The 20,706-nt window shown below is 49.9% G+C and overlaps 1 protein-coding gene across 1 annotated transcript in view; it reads left to right on the forward strand.

The window, feature by feature from the left end:
- Positions 1 to 20,479, forward strand: part of BRD4 (bromodomain containing 4) — a 74,737-nt gene extending 54,258 nt beyond the window's left edge. The window contains exons 17-22 of the mRNA XM_058821434.1: positions 1,248 to 1,357; positions 5,153 to 5,318; positions 8,934 to 9,061; positions 11,571 to 11,782; positions 16,138 to 16,423; positions 20,358 to 20,479. Of these exons, the coding sequence (XP_058677417.1) occupies positions 1,248 to 1,357; positions 5,153 to 5,318; positions 8,934 to 9,061; positions 11,571 to 11,782; positions 16,138 to 16,423; positions 20,358 to 20,426 (971 nt within the window). The 3' untranslated portion in view covers positions 20,427 to 20,479. The remainder of the gene's footprint in view (positions 1 to 1,247; positions 1,358 to 5,152; positions 5,319 to 8,933; positions 9,062 to 11,570; positions 11,783 to 16,137; positions 16,424 to 20,357) is intronic.
- Positions 20,480 to 20,706: the final 227 nt, after the last annotated feature.

Consider the following 20,706-nt stretch of genomic DNA (forward strand, 5'->3'; position numbering starts at 1 on the left):
GTGTTGTGGGATCTCCAGGTGTTGGGGATCTCCAGGTATTGGGGATCTCCAGGTGTTGAGGATATTGATGTTCCTCAAGAGCATCTTGGGGTTCTTTGAGGCCATCCCAAGGTTCTTTGAGAACATCCTGGTGTCCCTCAAGAACATCTTGAGGTTCCTTGAGGAAACTCCGACGTTCCCCAAGAGCATCTTGGGGTTCTTTGAGAACATCCTGGTGTCCCTCAAGAGCATCTTGGGGTTCTTTGAGGCCATCCCAAGGTTCTTTGAGAACATCCTGGTGTCCCTCACGGTCATCTTGGGGTTCTTTGAGGCCATTCTGAGGTTCTTTGAGGAAACCCTGGTGTCCCTCAAGAGCATCTTGAGGTTCCTTGAGGAAACTCCGACATTCCCCAAGAGCATCTTGGGGTTCTTTGAGAACATCTTGGTGTGCCTCAAGAAGATCTTGGGGTTCTTTGAGAACATCCCAAAGTTCTTTGAGAACATCCTGGTGTCCCTTAAGAACATCCCAAGGTTCTTTGAGAACATCCTGGTGTCCCTCAAGAACAACTTGGGGTTCTTTGAGAACATCCTGGTGTCCCTCAAGGCCATCTTGGGGTTCTTTGTGGCCCTCCCAAGGTTCTTTGAGAACATCCTGGTGTCCCTCAAGAACATCTTGGGGTTCTTTGAGGCCATCCCAAGGTTCTTTGAGAACATCCTGGTGTCCCTCAAGAACATCTTGGGGTTCTTTGAGAACATCCTGGTGTCCCTCGAGAATTTGGGGTTCTTTGAGAACATCCTGGTGTCCCTCAAGAGCATCTTGAGGTTCCTTGAGGAAACTCCAACGTTCCCCAAGAGCATCTTGGGGTTCTTTGAGAACATCCTGGTGTCCCTCAAGAACATCTTGGGGTTCTTTGAGGCCATCCCAAGGTTCTTTGAGAACATCCTGGTGTCCCTCGAGAATTTGGGGTTCTTTGAGAACATCCTGGTGTCCCTCAAGAACATCTTGGAGTTCTTTGTGGCCCTCCCAAGGTTCTTTGAGAACATCCTGGTGTCCCTCACGGTCATCTTGGGGTTCTTTGAGGCCATCCCGAGGTTCTTTGAGGAAACCCTGGTGTCCCTCAAGAGAATTTGGGGTTCTTTGGGTCCACGCTGGGATTTTTTTGGGTGCACGTCGGGGTCAGCGGTGGCGACGACGCCGATGCCGACGGTGACGACGCCGACGGTGACGACGGTGACGACGGTGACTGACCGGTGCCCACCTGTTGCAGGTCACCTGCGGGAAGCCCCCTCCCCCCTGATGATGCCTTCCCCACAGATGCCGTTCCAGGGCCTCGTGCCTCAGTCGCCCCCCCAGCAGAACATCCAGCCAAAAAAACAGGTGGGGGCCGGAAACGGGGATTTGGGGTTCGGGTTGGAAAATGGGAGTTTGGGGTTCGGGGCTGGAAATGGGAATTTGGGGTTTGGGGCTGGAAATGGGAGTTTGGGGTTCAGGGTGGGAAATGGGAATTTGGGGTTCGGGGCTGAAAATGGGAGTTTGGGGTTTGGGTTGGAAAATGGGAATTTGGGATTTGGGTTGGAAAATGGGAATTTGGGGTTCGGGGCTGGAAAATGGGAGTTTGGGGTTCAGGGTGGGAAATGGGAATTTGGGGTTCGGGGAGGGTGGAAATGGGAGTTTGGGGTTTGGGGCTGAAAACGGGAATTTGGGATTTGGGTTGGAAAATGGGAATTTGGGATTTGGGTTGGAAAATGGGAGTTTGGGGTTCGGGGCTGGAAATGGGAATTTGGGGTTCGGGGCTGAAAATGGGAGTTTGGGGTTCGGGGCTGGAAATGGGAATTTGGGGTTTGGGTTGGAAAATGGGAGTTTGGGGTTTGGGGCTGAAAATGGGAGTTTGGGGTTCGGGGCTGAAAAACGGGAATTTGGGGTTCGGGGAGGGTGGAAATGGGAGTTTGGGGTTTGGGGCTGGAAATGGGAGTTTGGGGTTCAGGGGTGGAAAATGGGAGTTTGGGGTTCGGGGCTGGAAACGGGAATTTGGGGTTTGGGTTGGAAAATGGGAATTTGGGGTTTGGGGCTGGAAAATGGGAGTTTGGGGTTCAGGGCTGGAAAATGGGAGTTTGGGGTTTGGGTTGGAAAATGGGAATTTGGGGTTTGGGGCTGAAAATGGGAGTTTGGGGTTTGGGGCTGGAAAATGGGAATTTGGGGTTCGGGGCTGAAAACGGGAGTTTGGGGTTTGGGGCCGGAAACAGGAATTTGGGGGTTTGGGGCTGAAAATGGGAGTTTGGGGTTTGGGGCTGGAAATGGGAATTTGGGGTTTGGGGCTGGAAATGGGAATTTGGGGTTCGGGGCTGAAAATGGGAATTTGGGGTTTGGGGCTGGAAAATGGGAGTTTGGGGTTCAGGGGTGGAAAATGGGAGTTTGGGGTTTGGGTTGGAAATGGGAGTTTGGGGTTTGGGGCTGAAAATGGGAGTTTGGGGTTCGGGGCTGGAAAATGGGAATTTGGGGTTCAGGGAGGGTGAAAAATGGGAATTTGGGGTTTGGGCTGGAAAATGGGAATTTGGGGTTTGGGTTGGCAAATGGGAGTTTGGGGTTCGGGGGCTGGAAAATGGGAATTTGGGGTTCGGGGAGGGTGAAAAAATGTGAGTTTGGGACTTGAAGTTTGGGGTTTGGGGTCAGGTGAAACAACCTGAGTTTGGGGTTTGGGTTTTGGGGTTTCGAGTTTGGGGTTTGGGGGGCTGAAAAATGAGATTTTGGAGTTTGGGATTTGGGGTTTGAGGGGCTGAAAAATGAGATTTTGGGGTTTGGGGTTTGAGGTTTGGGGTTTGAGGGGCTGAAAAATGGGATTTTGGGGTATGGGGTCAGGTGAGAAACAACAGATTTGGGGTTTGAGGTGCTGAAAAATGGGATTTTTGGGATTTGGGGTTTGGAGTTTGAGGTTTGGGGTCAGGTGAAACAGCTAGAGTTTGGAGTTTGGGCTTTGGGTTTAGGTGAAACAACCCAACTTTGGGTTTTGGGGAGATGAAAAATGGGATTTTGGGGGTTGGGGTTTGGGGTCAGGTGAGAAACGGCAGATTTGGGGTTTGGGGTTTGGCTGAAAAATGGGATTTTTGGGGTTTAGGAGCAAGTGAAACAAGCACAGTTTGGGATTTGGGGGCGGCTGAAAAAATGGGATTTTGGGTTTGGGATTTGGGGTTTGGTGTCAGGTGAAAAACAGCAGGTTTGGGGTTTGGGGGCAGCTGAAAAATGGGATTTTGGGGCTTGGGATTTGGGATTTGAGGTTTGAGGTTTGGGGTCAGGTGAAAAACAGCAGGTTTTGGGGGCAGCTGAAAAAATGGGATTTTGGGGTTTGGGGTCAGGTGAAACAAACAGGGTTTGGGGTTTGAGGGTGGCTGAAAAAATGGGATTTTGGGGTTTGGGGTCAGTTTTGGGGTCAGGTGAAAAATAACAGGTTTGAGTTTTGGGATCAAGTGAAGAAACGAGATTTGGGGATCCACAGGAATTGGGAGCAGTGTCAGGATTGGGGTCAGGATTGGGATTTTAGGACAGATCCTAAACCCAGATTTCTGCAGGAGCTGCGAGCAGCACCAGGGTCAGGATTGGGGTCAGGATTTAGGATTTTAGGACAATCCAGATCCCACATTTCTGCAGAAATTACAGTCAGGGTTGTGGTCAGGATCAGGATTGGGGTTTGGGTCAGGGTTTGGGATTTTAGGACAATCCTGATCCCACATTTCCATACAGGAGCTGCGAGCAGCCTTGGTATCAGGATTGGAGTCAGGATTTGGGATTTTAGGACAATCCTGATCCCACATTTCTGTGCAGGAGCTGCGAGCAGCGCCAGGGTCAGGATTTGGGTCAGGATTTGGGGTCAGGATTTGGGATTTTGGGTCCATCCCAAACCCACATTTCCATGCAGGAGCTGTGAGCGGCGTTGGTATCAGGATTGGGTTTGGGGTCAGGGTCAGGATCAGGATTTGGGTCAGGATTTGGGATTTTGGGTCCATCCCAAACCCACGTTCCCATGCAGGATCTGCGAGCGGCCTCGGTATCAGGATTTGGGTCAGGATTTGGGTCAGGATTTGGGATTTGGGGTCAGGATTTGGGATTTTGGGACCATCCCAAAGCCACATTTCCGTGCAGGAGCTGCGAGCAGCGTTGGTATCAGGATTGGGGTCAGGATTTGGGATTTTGGGTCCATCCCAAAGCCACGTTTCTGTACAGGAGCTGCGAGCGGCCTCGGTATCAGGATTGGGTTTGGGGTCAGGGTCAGGATCGGGATTTGGGGTCAGGATTTGGGATTTTGGGTCCATCCCAAAGCCACATTTCCATACAGGAGATGCGTGCGGCCTCGGTATCAGGATTGGGTTTGGGGTCAGGATCGGGATTTGGGGTCAGGATTTGGGATTTTGGGACCATGCCAAAGCCACGTTTCCGTGCAGGAGCTGCGAGCGGCCTCGGTATCAGGATTGGGTTTGGGGTCAGGATCAGGATTGGGGTCAGGATTTGGGATTTTAGAACAGATCCTGAACCCGAATTTCCCTGGCAGGAGCTGTGAGCAGCGTTGGTATCAGGATTGGGTTTGGGGTCAGGGTCAGGATCAGGATTTGGGTCAGGATTTGGGATTTTGGGTCCATCCCAAACCCGCGTTTCCCTGGCAGGAGCTGCGCGTGGCCTCAGTATCAGGATTTGGGTCAGGATTTGGGTCAGGATTTGGGTCAGGATTTGGGATTTTAGGACAATCCTGATCCCACGTTTCCCTGGCAGGAGCTGCGAGCGGCCTCGGTATCAGGATTGGGTTTGGGGTCAGGGTCAGGATTGGGTTTGGGGTCAGGATCGGGATTGGGATCAGGATCAGGATTTGGGATTTTAGGACAATCCTGATCCCGCGTTTCCATGCAGGAGCTGCGAGCAGCCTCGGTATCGGGATTTGGGTCAGGATTTGGGATTTTAGGACAATCCTGATCCCACGTTTCCGTACAGGAGCTGCGCGCGGCCTCGGTATCAGGATTGGGTTTGGGGTCAGGATCAGGATTGGGGTTTGGGTCAGGATTTGGGATTTTAGGACAATCCTGATCCCGCGTTTCCGTGCAGGAGCTGCGAGCAGCCTCGGTATCGGGATTGGGATTTGGGTCAGGATTTGGGATTTTAGGACAATCCTGATCCCGCGTTTCCGTGCAGGAGCTGCGCGCGGCCTCGGTGGTGCAGTCGCAGCCGCTCGGCGCGGGGAAGGAGGAGAAGCTGCACTCGCCCGTGATCCGCACCGAGACCTTCAGCCCCCCCCTGCGCCAGGAGCCCCCCAAGGGCCACCCCGAGGGCATCAAGGCGGCCCCGCACCTCCCGCAGCGTGAGTGAGGCCATGAAAAGCCAAAAAAACCAAAAAAAAATCCCGTTAAAATCCCGTAAAACTTCTCAGCAAGAGAGAAAAATAAAAAAAAAAAAATCCCATTAAAATCCCATTAAAATTCCATAAAGTATCATTGGGAAAGAGAAAACCCCAGAAAAAAAAAAATAAAAAAAATTCCATTAAAATCCATGAAGGAAAGAGAAATGGGGAAAGAGAAAACCCAAAAAATCCCATTGAAATAAAAAAAAAAAAATCCCATTAAAATCCCATTAAAATTCCATAAAGTATCATTGGGAAAGAGAAAACCCCAGAAAAACAAATTAAAATCCCATTAAAATCCATGAAGGAAAGAGAAATGGGGAAAGAGAAAACCCAAAAAATCCCATTGAAATCCCATAAGGTGTCATGGGGAGAGAGAAAAGCTCAAAAAAAAAATCCCATTAAAATCCCATAAAATGCCATGGGAAAGAGGAAAACCAATAAAAATCCCTTTGAAATCCCATAAAGTGCCCTGGGGAAAGAGAAAAACCCAAAAAATCCCATTAAAATCAGATTAAAATCCCATAAAGTGTCACGGGGAGAGAGAAAAACCACGAAAAATCCCATAAAATTTAATGGAAGTGAGTCAAGAAACCCCAAAAATTCCCATAAAATTTAATGGAAGTGAGTCCAAAAAAACCGAAAAATTCCATAAAATTTAATGGAAGTGAGTCCAAAAAAACCCAAAAAAATCCCATAAAATTTAATGGAAGTGAGTCAAAAAAACCCAAAAAATCCCATAAAATTTAATGGAAGTGAGTCAAAAAAACCCAAAAAAATCCCATAAAATTTAATGGAAGTGAGTCAAAAAAATCCCATAAAATTTAATGGAAATGAGTCAAAAAACCCCCAAAAATCCCATAAAATTTAATGGAAGTGGGTCAAAGAAACCCCAAAAAATCCCATAAAATTTAATGGAAGTGAGTCCAAAAAAACCCCAAAAAATTCCATAAAATTTAATGGAAGTGAGTCAAAAACCCCAAAAATCCCGAAATTTCTCATTTTTGGGTTCCAAAATGCTGAAAATTTCCATTTTTTGCGTTCCAAAATCCCAAAAATTTCCCTTTTTAGGTTCCAAAATCCCCATAATTCCCATTTTTGGGTTCCCAAATCCCAAAATTTCCCATTTTTGGGTTCCAAAATCCCAAATCTCCCATTTTTGGTTCCAAAATCCCCATAATTCCCATTTTTGGGTTCCAAAATCCCCATAATTCCCATTTTTGGGTTCCAAAATCCCAAAATCTCCCATTTTTGGTTCCCAAATCCCCATAATTCCCATTTTTGGTTCCCAAATCCCCATAATTCCCATTTTTGGGTTCCAAATCCCCAAATTTCCCCTTTTTGGGTTTCCAGGGCCGGAGCTGATGGCGCTGGAGGGGGGAGGGGCTGTGACCCAGCCCAGTTTTGGGCTCAGAATCCCCAATTTTGGGGTTCCCAAATCCCCATAATTCCCATTTTTTTGGTTCCAAAATCCCAAAATTTCCCATTTTTGGGTTCCAAAATCCCAAAATTTTCAATTTTTGTGTGTCCAGGGCCGGAGCTGAAGGCGCTGGAGGGGGGAGGGGCTGTGACCCAGCCCAATTTTGGGCTCAGAATCCCCAATTTTGGGGTTCCAAAATCCCGAAATTTTTGTTTTTTGGGTTCCCAAATCCCCATAATTCCCATTTTTGGGTTCCAAAATGTGGAAGTTTTTGTTTTTTGGGTTCCAAAATCCCAAATCTCCCGTTTTTGGCTGCAGGGCCGGAGCTGACGACGCTGGAGGGGGGAGGGGCGCGGGCCAGCCCAGTTTTGGGCTCAGAATCCCCAATTTTGGGGTTCCCAAATCCCCATAATTCCCATTTTTATGTTCCAAAATCCCCATAATTCCCATTTTTGGGTTCCAAATCCCCAAATTTCCCCTTTTTGTGTGTCCAGGGCCGGAGCTGAAGGCGCTGGAGGGGGGAGGGGCTGTGACCCAGCCCAATTTTGGGCTCAGAATCCCCAATTTTGGGGTTCCAAAATCCCGAAATTTTTGTTTTTTGGGTTCCCAAATCCCCATAATTCCCATTTTTGGGTTCCAAAATGTGGAAGTTTTTGTTTTTTGGGTTCCAAAATCCCAAATTTCCCATTTTTGGCTGCAGGGCCGGAGCTGACGACGCTGGAGAGGGGAGGGGCGCGGGCCAGCCCAGTTTTGGGCTCAGAATCCCCAATTTTGAGTTCCCAAATCCCAAAATTTTCCATTTTTGGGTTCCAAAATCCCGAAATTTTTGGGTTTTGGGTTCCAAAATGTGGAAATTTTTGGGTTTTGGAACCCAAAATGCCGAAATCTCCCATTTTTTGGGTTCCAAACTCCCCATAATTCCCATTTTTGGGTTCCCAAATCCCCATAATTCCCATTTTTGGGTTCCAGAATCCCCAAATTTCCCATTTTGGAGTTCCAAAATGTGGAAGTTTTTGGTTTTTGGGTTCCAAAATCCCAAATTTCCCATTTTTGGCTGCAGGGCCGGAGCTGACGACGCTGGAGGGGGGAGGGGCGCGGGCCAGCCCAGTTTTGGGCTCAGAATCCCCAATTTTGGGGTTCCCAAATCCCCATAATTCCAATTTTTGGGTCCCAAATCCCCATAATTCCCATTTTTGGGTTCCAAATCCCCAAATTTCCCCTTTTTGGGTTTCCAGGGCCGGAGCTGAAGGCGCTGGAGGGGGGAGGGGCTGTGACCCAGCCCAATTTTGGGCTCAGAATCCCCAATTCTGGGGTTCCAAAATCCCGAAATTTTTGTTTTTTGGGTTCCCAAATCCCCATAATTCCCATTTTTGGGTTCCAAAATGTGGAAGTTTTTGTTTTTTGGGTTCCAAAATCCCAAATTTCCCATTTTTGGCTGCAGGGCCGGAGCTGACGACGCTGGAGGGGGGAGGGGCGCGGGCCAGCCCAGTTTTGGGCTCAGAATCCCCAATTTTGGGGTTCCCAAATCCCCATAATTTTCCATTTTTGGGTTCCAAAATCCCGAAATTTTTGGGTTTTGGGTTCCAAAATGTGGAAATTTTTGGGTTTTGGAACCCAAAATGCCGAAATCTCCCATTTTTTGGGTTCCCAAATCCCCATAATTCCCATTTTTGGGTTCCAGAATCCCCAAATTTCCCATTTTGGAGTTCCAAAATGTGGAAGTTTTTGTTTTTTGGGTTCCAAAATCCCAAATTTCCCATTTTTGGCTGCAGGGCCGGAGCTGACGACGCTGGAGGGGGGAGGGGCTGTGACCCAGCCCAGTTTTGGGCTCAGAATCCCCAATTTTGGGGTTCCCAAATCCCCATAATTCCCATTTTTTTGGTTCCAAAATCCCCATAATTCCCATTTTTGGGTTCCAAATCCCCAAATTTCCCCTTTTTGTGTGTCCAGGGCCGGAGCTGAAGGCGCTGGAGGGGGGAGGGGCTGTGACCCAGCCCAGTTTTGGGCTCAGAATCCCCAATTCTGGGGTTCCAAAATCCCGAAATTTTTGTTTTTTGGGTTCCCAAATCCCCATAATTCCCATTTTTGGGTTCCAAAATGTGGAAGTTTTTGTTTTTTGGGTTCCCAAATCCCAAATCTCCCGTTTTTGGCTGCAGGGCCGGAGCTGAAGGCGCTGGAGGGGGGAGGGGCGCGGGCCGTGATCCGCCCCCCCGAGCCGGCCCCGCCCGGCCCCGACAAGGAGCGGCCGAAGGCGGAGCCCAAAACCCCCGTGGCCCCAAAAAAGGTAACAAAAATTACAAATTCGGGCAAAAACTAAAGAATTCGGGGCTAAAAAATCCCAACATTCTGGGGAAAAAACCCTCAACGTTCTGGGAATAAAAAAAACAACAATTTTTGGGCAAAAATCCCAATATTTTGGGGCAAAAAAATCTCAGTTTTTGGGAAAAAATCCACAAGTGTTGGGGAAAAAATTCCAGTTTTTGGGGGAAAAAAAATCACAGATTTTGGGGGAAAAAAAATCCCACCAGGCTGAGGAGCCTGGGGAGCGCCATGATTGGGTCTCAGAGAACCTCCTGAGATCCCACCAGGCTGAGGAAACTCCAAGGTTGGATGTGGGAGAACCTCCTGAGATCCCTCCAGGCTGAGGGACCTGGAGAGCTCCAGGGTTGGATGTGGAAGAACCTTCTGAGATCCCACCAGGTTGGCTCCAGGTCCTCGTGACAAAGCCACTGGAGGATCCCATGGAGGCCACCACGGTTCTGGTGGATCCCAGACCTCATGGTTGGATCTGGGAGAACTTCTTGAGATCCCACCGGGCTGAGGGACCTTCAGAAGCCTCTGAGATCCCATCAGGGTGAGGGACCTGTGGGATTCGAGGGCTGGGTCTTGGAGAACCTCCTGAGATCCCATCAGGCTGAGGGACCTCCAGGTTGGCTCCAGGTCCTCAGGACAGGGCCACTGGAGGATCCCATGGAGGCCACCACGGTTCTGGTAGCTGCTGGTGGAGCTCATGGTTGTATCTAGGAGAACCCCCTGAGATCCCACCAGGTTGAGGGACATGAGGAACTCCAGGGTTGGGTCTCGGAGATCCCACCAGGCTGAGGGAACTCCAAGGTTGGATCTCAGAGAACCCTTTGAGATCCCACCAGGCTGAGGGACCTGTGGGACTCCTGGATTGAGTCTGGGAGAACCTCCTGAGATGCCACCAGCTTGGCTCCAGGTCCTCAGGACAAAGCCACCAGAGGTTTCCATGGTGTCCACCACAGTTCTGGTAGCTCCTGGTGGCTCCCAGACCTCACGGTTGCATCTGGGAGAAGCCTCTGAGATCCCACCGGGCTGAGGGACTTGAGGAACTTCAGCATGGGGTCTAAGAGATCCCAGCAGCCTGAGGGACCTTCAGAAGCCCCTGAGATCCCACCGGCTTGGCTCCAGGTCCTCAGGACAAAGCCACCGGAGGATCCCATGGTGTCCACCACAGTTCTGGTGGGTCCCAGACCTCATGGTTGGATCTGGGAGAACTTCTTGAGATCCCACCAGGCTGAGGGACCTTCAGAAGCCTCTGAGTTCCCACCAGGCTGAGGGAACTCCAGGGTTGGGTCTGGGAGAACCCCTTGAGATCCCACCAGGCTGAAGGAGCTGTGGAGCTCCATGGTTGGGCTCAAGAGAAGCCCCTGAGATCCCACCAGGTTGAGGGACATGAGGACCTCCAGGGTTGGGTCTCGGAGATCCCACCAGGCTGAGGGACCTGGGGAGCTCCATGGTTGGGTGTCAGAGAACTCCTTGAGATCCCACCAGCCTGAGGGACCTGTGGGACTCGAGGGCTGGGTCTGGGAGAACCTCCTGAGATCCCATCAGGCTGAGGGAACCCCAGGATTGGGTGTGGGACCTCCTGAGATCCCACCAGGCTGAGGAAACTCCAAGGTTGGGTCTGGGAGAACCTCCTGAGATCCCTCCAGGCTGAGGGACCTGGGGAAGCCCCTGAGATCCCACCAGGCTGAGGGAGCTCTGAGGTTGGATGTGGGAGAAGCCACTGAGATCCCACCAGGCTGAGGAGCCTGGGGAGCGCCATGATTGGGTCTGGGAGAACCTCCTGAGATCCCACCAGGCTGAGGGAACTCCAAGGTTGGATGTGGGAGAACCTCCTGAGATCCCAGCAGGCTGAGGGACCTGGTGAAGCCCCTGAGATCCCACCAGGCTGAGGGAACTCTGAGGTTCGATGTGGGAGAAGCCCGTGAGATCCCAGCAGGCTGAGGAAACTCCAGGGTTGGATGTGGGAGAGCCTCCTGAGATGCCACCAGGCTGAGGGACCTGGGGAAGCCCCTGAGATCCCACCAGGCTGAGGAAACTCCAGGGTTGGATGTGGGAGAACCCCTTGAGATCCCTCCAGGCTGAGGGACCTGGGGAAGCCCCTGAGATCCCACCAGGCTGAGGGAACTCCAGGGTTGGATGTGGGAGAGCCTCCTGAGATCCCAGCAGGCTGAGGGACCTGGGGAAGCCCCTGAGATGCCACCAGGCTGAGGGACCTGGGGAAGCCCCTGAGATGCCACCAGGCTGAGGAAACTCCAGGGTTGGATGTGGGAGAGCCTCCTGAGATGCCACCAGGCTGAGGGACCTGGGGAAGCCCCTGAGATGCCACCAGGCTGAGGGACCTGGGGAAGCCCCTGAGATGCCACCAGCTTGGCTCCAGGTCCTCAGGACAAAGCCACCGGAGGGTCCCACGGCGTCCGCCGCGGCTCTGCCGGATCCTGGTGGACCCCGCGGCGGCCCCGCGGTGACGCGCGCGTCTCCCTTAGGACCTGAAGATCAAGAACATGGGCTCGTGGGCGTCGCTGGTGCAGAAGCACCCGGCGGCGCCGGCGGCCGCGGCCAAGTCCTCGAGCGACTCCTTCGAGCAGTTCAAGCGGGCGGCGCGCGAGAAGGAGGAGCGCGAGAAGGCCCTCAAGGCCCAGGCCGAGCAGGCCGAGCGCGAGAAGGAGCGGCTGCGCCGCGAGCAGGAGAGGATGAGGTGAGGGCGGCGCCGGCGGCACGGGGGGACGGGCGGGAGAGGCTGCGGGGACACCGGGAACGGCGCCGGGAGCGCCACGGGGGCTCCAGAATGGCACCGGGAGCTCCGCAAACACCACCAGGGACACCACAGAACATCACAGGGACACCACAAACACCACCAGGGACACCACAAACAGCAGCAGGGACACCACAGAACATCACAGAGACACCACAGAACATCACAGAGACACCACAAACACCACCAGGGACACCACAGAACATCACAGAGACACCACAAACACCACCAGGGACACCACAGAACATCACAGAGACACCACAAACACCACCAGGGACACCACAGAACATCACAGAGACACCACAAACAGCAGCAGGGACACCACAGAACATCACAGAGACACCACAAACACCACCAGGGACACCACAGAACATCACAGAGACACCACAAACAGCAGCAGGGGCACCACAGAACATCACAGAGACACCACAGAACATCACAGAGACACCACAAACAGCAGCGGGGACACCACAGAACATCACAGAGACACCACAGAACATCACAGAGACACCACAAACAGCAGCAGGGACACCACAGAACATCACAGAGACACCACAGAACATCACAGAGACACCACAGAACATCACAGAGACACCACAAACAGCAGCGGGGACACCACAAACAGCAGCAGGGACACCACAGAACATCACAGAGACACCACAGAACATCACAGAGACACCACAAACAGCAGCAGGGACACCACAGAACATCACAGAGACACCACAGAACATCACAGAGACACCACAAACAGCAGCAGGGACACCACAGAACATCACAGAGACACCACAGAACATCACAGAGACACCACAGAACATCACAGAGACACCACAAACAGCAGCGGGGACACCACAAACAGCAGCAGGGACACCACAGAACATCACAGAGACACCACAAACAGCAGCAGGGACACCACAAACAGCAGCGGGGACACCAGGAACAGCAGCAGGGACACCACAGAACATCACAGAGACACCACAAACAGCAGCAGGGACATCACAAACAGCAGCGGGGACACCAGGAACAGCTCCGGGAGCGTCACAGAACATCTCAGGGGCTCCAGAATGGCACCAGGAGCTCCACAAACAGCAGCGGAGACACCGGGAACAGCAGCAGGGACACCAGGAACAGCTCCAGGAACATCACAGAACGTCACAGGGACTCCATAACACCACCAGGAGCTCCACAAACAGCAGCAGGGACACCACAAACAGCAGCAGGGACACCAGGAACAGCTCCAGGAACATCACAGAACATCTCAGGGGCTCCAGAATGGCACCGGGAGCTCCACAAACAGCAGCAGGGACACCACAAACAGCTCCAGGAGCACCACAGAACATCACAGGGACTCCATAACACCACCATGAACACCACAAACAGCAGCAGGGACACCGGGAACAGCTCCAGGAACATCACAGAACATCACAGGGGCTCCAGAATGCCACCGGGAACTCCACAAACAGCAGCAGGGACACCGGGAACAGCAGCAGGGACATCACAAACATCACAGGGACTCCAGAATGCCACCAGGAACTCCACAAACAGCAGCAGGGACACCACAAACACCACCAGACACACCACAAACACCAGCAGGGACACCACAGACAGCTCCAGGAACATCACAGAACATTGGCAGGGACTCCATAAACACCACCAGGAACTCCACAAACAGCAGCAGGGACATCACAAACACCAGCAGGAACATCACAGAACATCACAGGGACTCCATAACACCACCATGAACACCACAAACAGCAGCAGGGACACCACAAACAGCAGCAGGAACATCACAGAACATCACAGGGACTCCAAAACACCACCAGGAACATCACAAACACCACCAGAAACATCACAAACAGCAGCAGGGACACCAGGAACAGCTCCAGGAACATCACAGAACATCACAGGGACTCCAAAACACCACCAGGAACTCCACAAACACCACCAGAGACACCACAAACACTACCAGGGACACCAGGAACAGCTCCAGGAACATCACAAACAGCAGCAGGGACTCCACAAACACCACCAGGAACATCACAAACAGCAGCAGGGACACCAGGAACAGCTCCAGGAACATCACAAACAGCAGCAGGGACACCGGGAACAGCTCCGGGAGCGTCACAGAACGTCACAGGGACTCCAAAACACCACCAGAGACACCACAAACAGCAGCAGGGACACCACAAACAGCAGCAGGGACTCCATAAACACCACCAGGAACATCACAAACAGCAGCAGGGACACCAGGAACATCTCCAGGAACATCACAGACATCAGCAGGGACTCCAGAACGCCACCATCAACACCACAAACAGCAGCAGGGACACCAGGAACAGCAGCAGGGACATCAGAACCATCATCAGGAACACCAGAGACACCACAAACACCAGCAGGGACTCCAAAACACCACCAGAGACACCAGAACCATCACCAGATCCACCACAAACACCAGCAGGAACATCAGGAACACCACCAGAGACACCACAAACACCAGCAGGGACTCCATAAACACCACCAGAGACACCACAGTTTTCAGCACATTACCCACAAACATCACCAGAACTCCACAAACAGCACCAGGAGCTACTCAAGCACCATCAGGAACACCAGAGACACCGCTGGGCACTCCTGGTCACTCCACGACCCCTTTGCCACATTTCCTGACTTGTGTCCGGGTCATGGTCACTGATGGTCACTCATGGTCACTCCTGGTCACTCAGTGGTCACTGATGGTCACTGTGGTCACTGATGGTAACTCAGTGGGCACTTATGGTCACTCCTGGTCACTCAGTGGTCATTCAGTGGTCACTCACTCAATGGTCACTGTGGTCACTCATGGTCACTGTGGTCACTCAGTGGTCACTCATGGTCACTCATGGTCACTCAGTGGTCACTCATGGTCACTGATGGTCACTCATGGTCACTCACGGTCACTCACGGTCCCTCCGCAGGACCCGGGAGGACGAGGACGCGCTGGAGCAGGCGCGCCGGGTGCACGAGGAGGTTCTAGAACAGTCTGGGGGTTCCTGGTCACTCATGGTCACTGATGGTCACTCAGTGGTCACTGATGGTCACTCATGGTCACTCATGGTCACTCATGGTCACTCACGGTCACTGTGGTCACTCCGCAGGACCCGGGAGGACGAGGACGCGCTGGAGCAGGCGCGCCGGGTGCACGAGGAGGTTCTAGAACAGTCTGGGGGTTCCTGGTCACTCATGGTCACTCATGGTCACTGTGGTCACTCATGGTCACTCATGGTCACTGATGGTCACTCAATGGTCACTCATGGTCACTGTGGTCACTCATGGTCACTCACGGTCACTGTGGTCACTCCGCAGGACCCGGGAGGACGAGGACGCGCTGGAGCAGGCGCGCCGGGTGCACGAGGAGGTTCTAGAACAGTCTGGGGGTTCCTGGTCACTCATGGTCACTGATGGTCACTCATGGTCACTCAGTGGTCACTCAGTGGTCACTGTGGTCACTCAGTGGTCACTGATGGTCACTCAGTGGTCACTGATGGTCACTCATGGTCACTCATGGTCACTCACGGTCACTCACGGTCCCTCCGCAGGACCCGGGAGGACGAGGACGCGCTGGAGCAGGCGCGCCGAGTGCACGAGGAGGTTCTAGAACAGTCTGGGAGTTCCTGGTCACTCATGGTCACTCATGGTCACTCAGTGGTCACTCAGTGGTCACTCAGTGGTCACTGTGGTCACTCAGTGGTCACTGATGGTCACTCAGTGGTCACTCATGGTCACTCATGGTCACTCATGGTCACTGTGGTCACTCAGTGGTCACTGATGGTCACTCATGGTCACTCATGGTCACTCAGTGGTCACTCATGGTCACTGTGGTCACTCCGCAGGACCCGGGAGGACGAGGACGCGCTGGAGCAGGCGCGCCGGGTGCACGAGGAGGTTCTAGAACAGTCTGGGGGTTCCTGGTCACTCATGGTCACTCATGGTCACTGTGGTCACTCATGGTCACTCATGGTCACTGATGGTCACTCAATGGTCACTCAGTGGTCACTCCTGGTCACTCATGGTCACTCACGGTCACTGTGGTCACTCCGCAGGACCCGGGAGGACGAGGACGCGCTGGAGCAGGCGCGCCGGGTGCACGAGGAGGTTCTAGAACAGTCTGGGGGTTCCTGGTCACTCATGGTCACTCAGTGGTCACTGTGGTCACTCATGGTCACTGATGGTCACTCATGGTCACTCAGTGGTCACTGATGGTCACTCATGGTCACTCAGTGGTCACTCAGTGGTCACTCACGGTCACTGTGGTCACTCCGCAGGACCCGGGAGGACGAGGACGCGCTGGAGCAGGCGCGCCGGGTGCACGAGGAGGTTCGGCGGCGCCAGGAGCAGCAGCAGCAGCAGCCGCCGGCGGCCGCGGGCTCGGTGCCGGTGCCCGGCTCGGTGCCCGGCTCGGTGCCCGGCTCGGTGCCCGTGCCCGGCTCGGTGCCGGTGTCGGCGGCGGCTCCGCAGCCCCCGGGCCCGGGCGGCTCCTCGCAGGCCATGCTGGACCAGCAGCGCGAGATGGCGCGGAAGAGGGAGCAGGAGAGGAGGCGCCGGGAAGCGGTGAGGGAAGGGTTAAATCGGGACGAAAATGGGGGGGATTAACGGGAAAAATCACAGAAATGGGGAGCAAAAAATACAGGAAATAATGGGGGAAATAATGGGAATGATCACAGAAATGGAGAGCAAAAAATGGGGGAAATAATGGGAATGACCACAGAAATGGGGAGCAAAAAATACAGGAAATAATGGGGGAAATAATGGGAATGATCACAGAAATGGGGCACAAAAAATGGGGGAAATAATGGGAATGATCACAGAAATGGGGAGCAAAAAATACAGGAAATAATGGGGGAAATAATGGGAATGATCACAGAAATGGAGAGCAAAAAATGGGGGAAATAATGGGAATGATCACAGAAATGGGGAGCAAAAAATACAGGAAATAATGGGGGAAATAATGGGAATGATCACAGAAATGGATGGAAATAATGGGGGAAATAATGGGAATGATCACAGAAATGGGGGGAAATAATGGGGGAAATAATGGGAATGATCACAGAAATGAGGAGCAAAAAATGGGGGAAATAATGGGGGAAATAATGGGAATGATCACAGAAATGGGGAGCAAAAAATATCGGAAATAATGGGAATGATCACAGAAATGGGGCGCAAAAAATATAGGAAATAATGGGAATAATCACAGAAATGGGGAGCAAAAAATACAGGAAATAATGGGAATAATCACAGAAATGGGGAGCTAAAAAATGGGGAAAATAATGGGAATAATCACAGAAATGGGGAGAAATAATGGGAATAATCACAGAAAAGGGGTGCAAAAAATATAGGAAATAATGAGAATAATCACAGAAATGGGGGGAAATAATGGGGGAAATAATGGGAATGATCACAGAAATGGGGAGGAAAAAATGGGGGAAATAATGGGGAGAAATATTGGGAATAATCACAGAAATGGGGCACAAAAAATATAGGAAATAATGGGAATAATCACAGAAATGGGGAGCAAAAAATGGGGGAAATAATGGGAATAATCAGAATATTCCTGGAAAAAGGGCCCTGAAAATGGGAAGGAATAATCAGAATATTCCCAAAAAAGGGCCCCAAAAATGGGAAGGAATAATCAGAATATTCCTGGGAAAGGGCCCCAAAAATGGGGGGAATAATCAGAATATTCCTGGAAAAAGGGGCCCGAAAATGGGAAGGAATAATCAGAATATTCCCAAAAAAGGGCCCCAAAAATGGGGTGAATAATCAGAATATTCCCAAAAAAGGGCCCCAAAAATGGGGGGAATAATCAGAATATTCCTGGAAAAAGGGGCCCGAAAATGGGAAGGAAAAATCAGAATATTCCCAAAAAAGGGCCCCAAAAATGGGGGGAATAATCAGAATATTCCTGGAAAAAGGGGCCCGAAAATGGGAAGGAATAATCAGAATATTCCCAAAAAAGGGCCCCAAAAATGGGGTGAATAATCAGAATATTCCCAAAAAAGGGCCCCAAAAATGGGGGGAATAATCAGAATATTCCTGGAAAAAGGGCCCCAAAAATGGGAAGGAATAATCAGAATATTCCTGGGAAAGGGCCCCAAAAATGGGGGGAATAATCAGAATATTCCTGGAAAAAGGGGCCCGAAAATGGGAAGGAATAATCAGAATATTCCCAAAAAAGGGCCCCAAAAATGGGGTGAATAATCAGAATATTCCCAAAAAAGGGCCCCAAAAATGGGGGGAATAATCAGAATATTCCTGGAAAAAGGGGCCCGAAAATGGGAAGGAAAAATCAGAATATTCCCAAAAAAGGGCCCCAAAAATGGGGGGAATAATCAGAATATTCCTGGAAAAAGGGGCCCGAAAATGGGAAGGAATAATCAGAATATTCCCAAAAAAGGGCCCCAAAAATGGGAAGGAATAATCAGAATATTCCTGGGAAAGGGCCCCAAAAATGGGAAGGAATAATCAGAATATTCCTGGGAAAGGGTCCCAAAAATGGGGGAATAATCAGAATATTCCTGGGAAAAGGGCCCTGAAAATGGGGAAATAATCAGAATATTCCCAAAAAAGGGCCCCAAAAATGGGAAGGAATAATCAGAATATTCCTGGGAAAAGGGCCCCAAAAATGAGGGGAAAAATCAGAATATTCCTGGAAAAAGGGCCCTGAAAATGGGGGGAATAATCAGAATATTCCTGGAAAAAGGGCCCCAAAAATGGGGGAATAATCAGAATATTCCTGGGAAAGGGAAAAAAAATTGGGAATTCTGGGAATCTTCTCCCCAAAAATGCCCCAAAAAAGTCAGAAATTTCTCCAAAAATGTCCCAGAAATTCAGGAACGACCCAGAAAAATGCCCAAAAGGGCCAAAAATACCCCAAAAATACCAAAGTGACCAAAAAGTGCCCAAAAAAGCCCTGAAAAGTCCCAAAAAATGACCCAAAAATTGACCCCAAAACAGCCAAAACTGAACCCAAAAATGCCAAAAAAAGACCCCAAAATGGCCAAAAAAAAAAAAAGCCCTGAAATGACCCAAAAAAATCCAGAAATTCCCCCCAAAATTGCAAAAAAAAGCACCAAAAATGAGCAGAAAAGCTCCCAAAAAAGCCAAAAATTATCCCAAAAAAATCCAGAAATTTCCCCCAAAATGCCCCAAAAAAATCAAAAATGACCCCAAAACCTGACCCCGACAAAAGCAGAAAATGAGCCCCAAAATGCCCAAAACAAAGCCCCAAAAAAGTCCTGAAAGACCCAAAAGTGCCAAAAGTTTCCAGAAATTACCTTCAAAAATGCAAAAAAATAAAGCCAAAAATGCCCCAGGAAGGACAAGAATGAGCCCAAAAGTGTCCCAAAAAATCCAGAAAATCTAAAAATAAATAAAAATAAAAATAAAACACAAAAAGCCCGGAAATTACCCCAAAAAAGCCCAAAAATTACCCCAAAAAAGAGAAAAAAAAAATCCAGAAATAACCCAAAAATTATCCCAAAAACGCCCAAAAAAAGCCCAAAATAGCCCCAAAAATGCCCCAAAAAAGCCCAAAATAGCCCCAAAAATGCCCCGGGAAGGACAAGAATGAGCCCAGAAAATCCAGAAAATCTAAAAATAAATAAAAATAAAAATAAAACACAAAAAGCCCGGAAATTACCCCAAAAACAACCCAAAAATTACCCCAAAAAAGCCCAAAAAAACCTGAAATAACCCAAAAATGCCCAAAAAAGCCCAAAATAGCCCCAAAAATGCCCCAGGAAGGACAAGAATGAGGCCGAAAAATCCAGAAAATCTAAAAATAAATAAAAATAAAACCACAAAAAGCCCGGAAATTACCCCAAAAAAGACAAAAAAATAATCCAGAAATAACCCAAAAATTACCTCAAAAAAAGCCAAAAATAGCCCCAAAAAAGGCCAAAAATGCCCCAGGAAGGACAAGAATGAGCCCAAAAATGTCCAAAAAAATCCAGAAAATCTAAAAATAAATAAAAATAAAAATAAAACACAAAAAGCCCGGAAATTACCCCAAAAAAGCCCAAAACAACCCAAAAATTACCCCAAAAAAAACCAGAAATAGCCCCAAAATTACCCCAAAAATGCCCCAAAAAAGCCCAAAAATGCCCCAGGAAGGACAAGAATGAGCCCAGAAAATCCAGAAAATCTAAAAATAAATAAAAATAAAAATAAAACACAAAAAGCCCGGAAATTACCCCAAAAACAACCCAAAAATTACCCCAAAAAAGCCCAAAAAAAAACCAGAAATAACCCAAAAATTACCTCAAAAAAAGCCAAAAATACTCCCAAAAAAGGCCAAAAAATAAACCACAAAAAGCCTGGAAATTACCCCAAAAACAACCCAAAAATTACCCCAAAAAAGCCCAAAAAAACCCCAAAAACGCCCAAAAAAAGCCCCAAAAATCCCAGAAATGCCCCCAAAAAAATCAACCAAAATTGGGATGAAATTTCCCTGGAATTTTTTCCCATTTTTCCGTTTTTTTTGCAGATGGCGGCGACGATCGACATGAACTTCCAGAGCGACCTCTTGGCCATTTTCGAGGAGAATCTTTTCTAGGAGAGGCGACTCCGGCCGGGAATTTTCACTTTTCCCAAAAAAAAAAAAAAAAGAAAAAAAAAAATTCCGGAAAAAAAAAAAAAAAAAAAAGTGGAAAAATATCAACAAAAAAAAAAATTTTCCTTTTTTTTTTTTTTTTTCTTTATTTTTTCCCTTTTTTTTTTTTTTTTTTTTTCCTGGCCAAAAAAAAAACAAAAACAACGCGAAAAACGAGAAAAAAAATGAAAAAAAAACCAAAAAAAAACGCGAAGTTCGGACTCTCCGTTAAATGGCGGAAAAA

The sequence above is a fragment of the Ammospiza caudacuta genome, chromosome 29, assembly GCF_027887145.1.
Source record: "Ammospiza caudacuta isolate bAmmCau1 chromosome 29, bAmmCau1.pri, whole genome shotgun sequence".
In the NCBI taxonomy this organism is placed as follows: Eukaryota; Metazoa; Chordata; class Aves; order Passeriformes; family Passerellidae; genus Ammospiza; species Ammospiza caudacuta.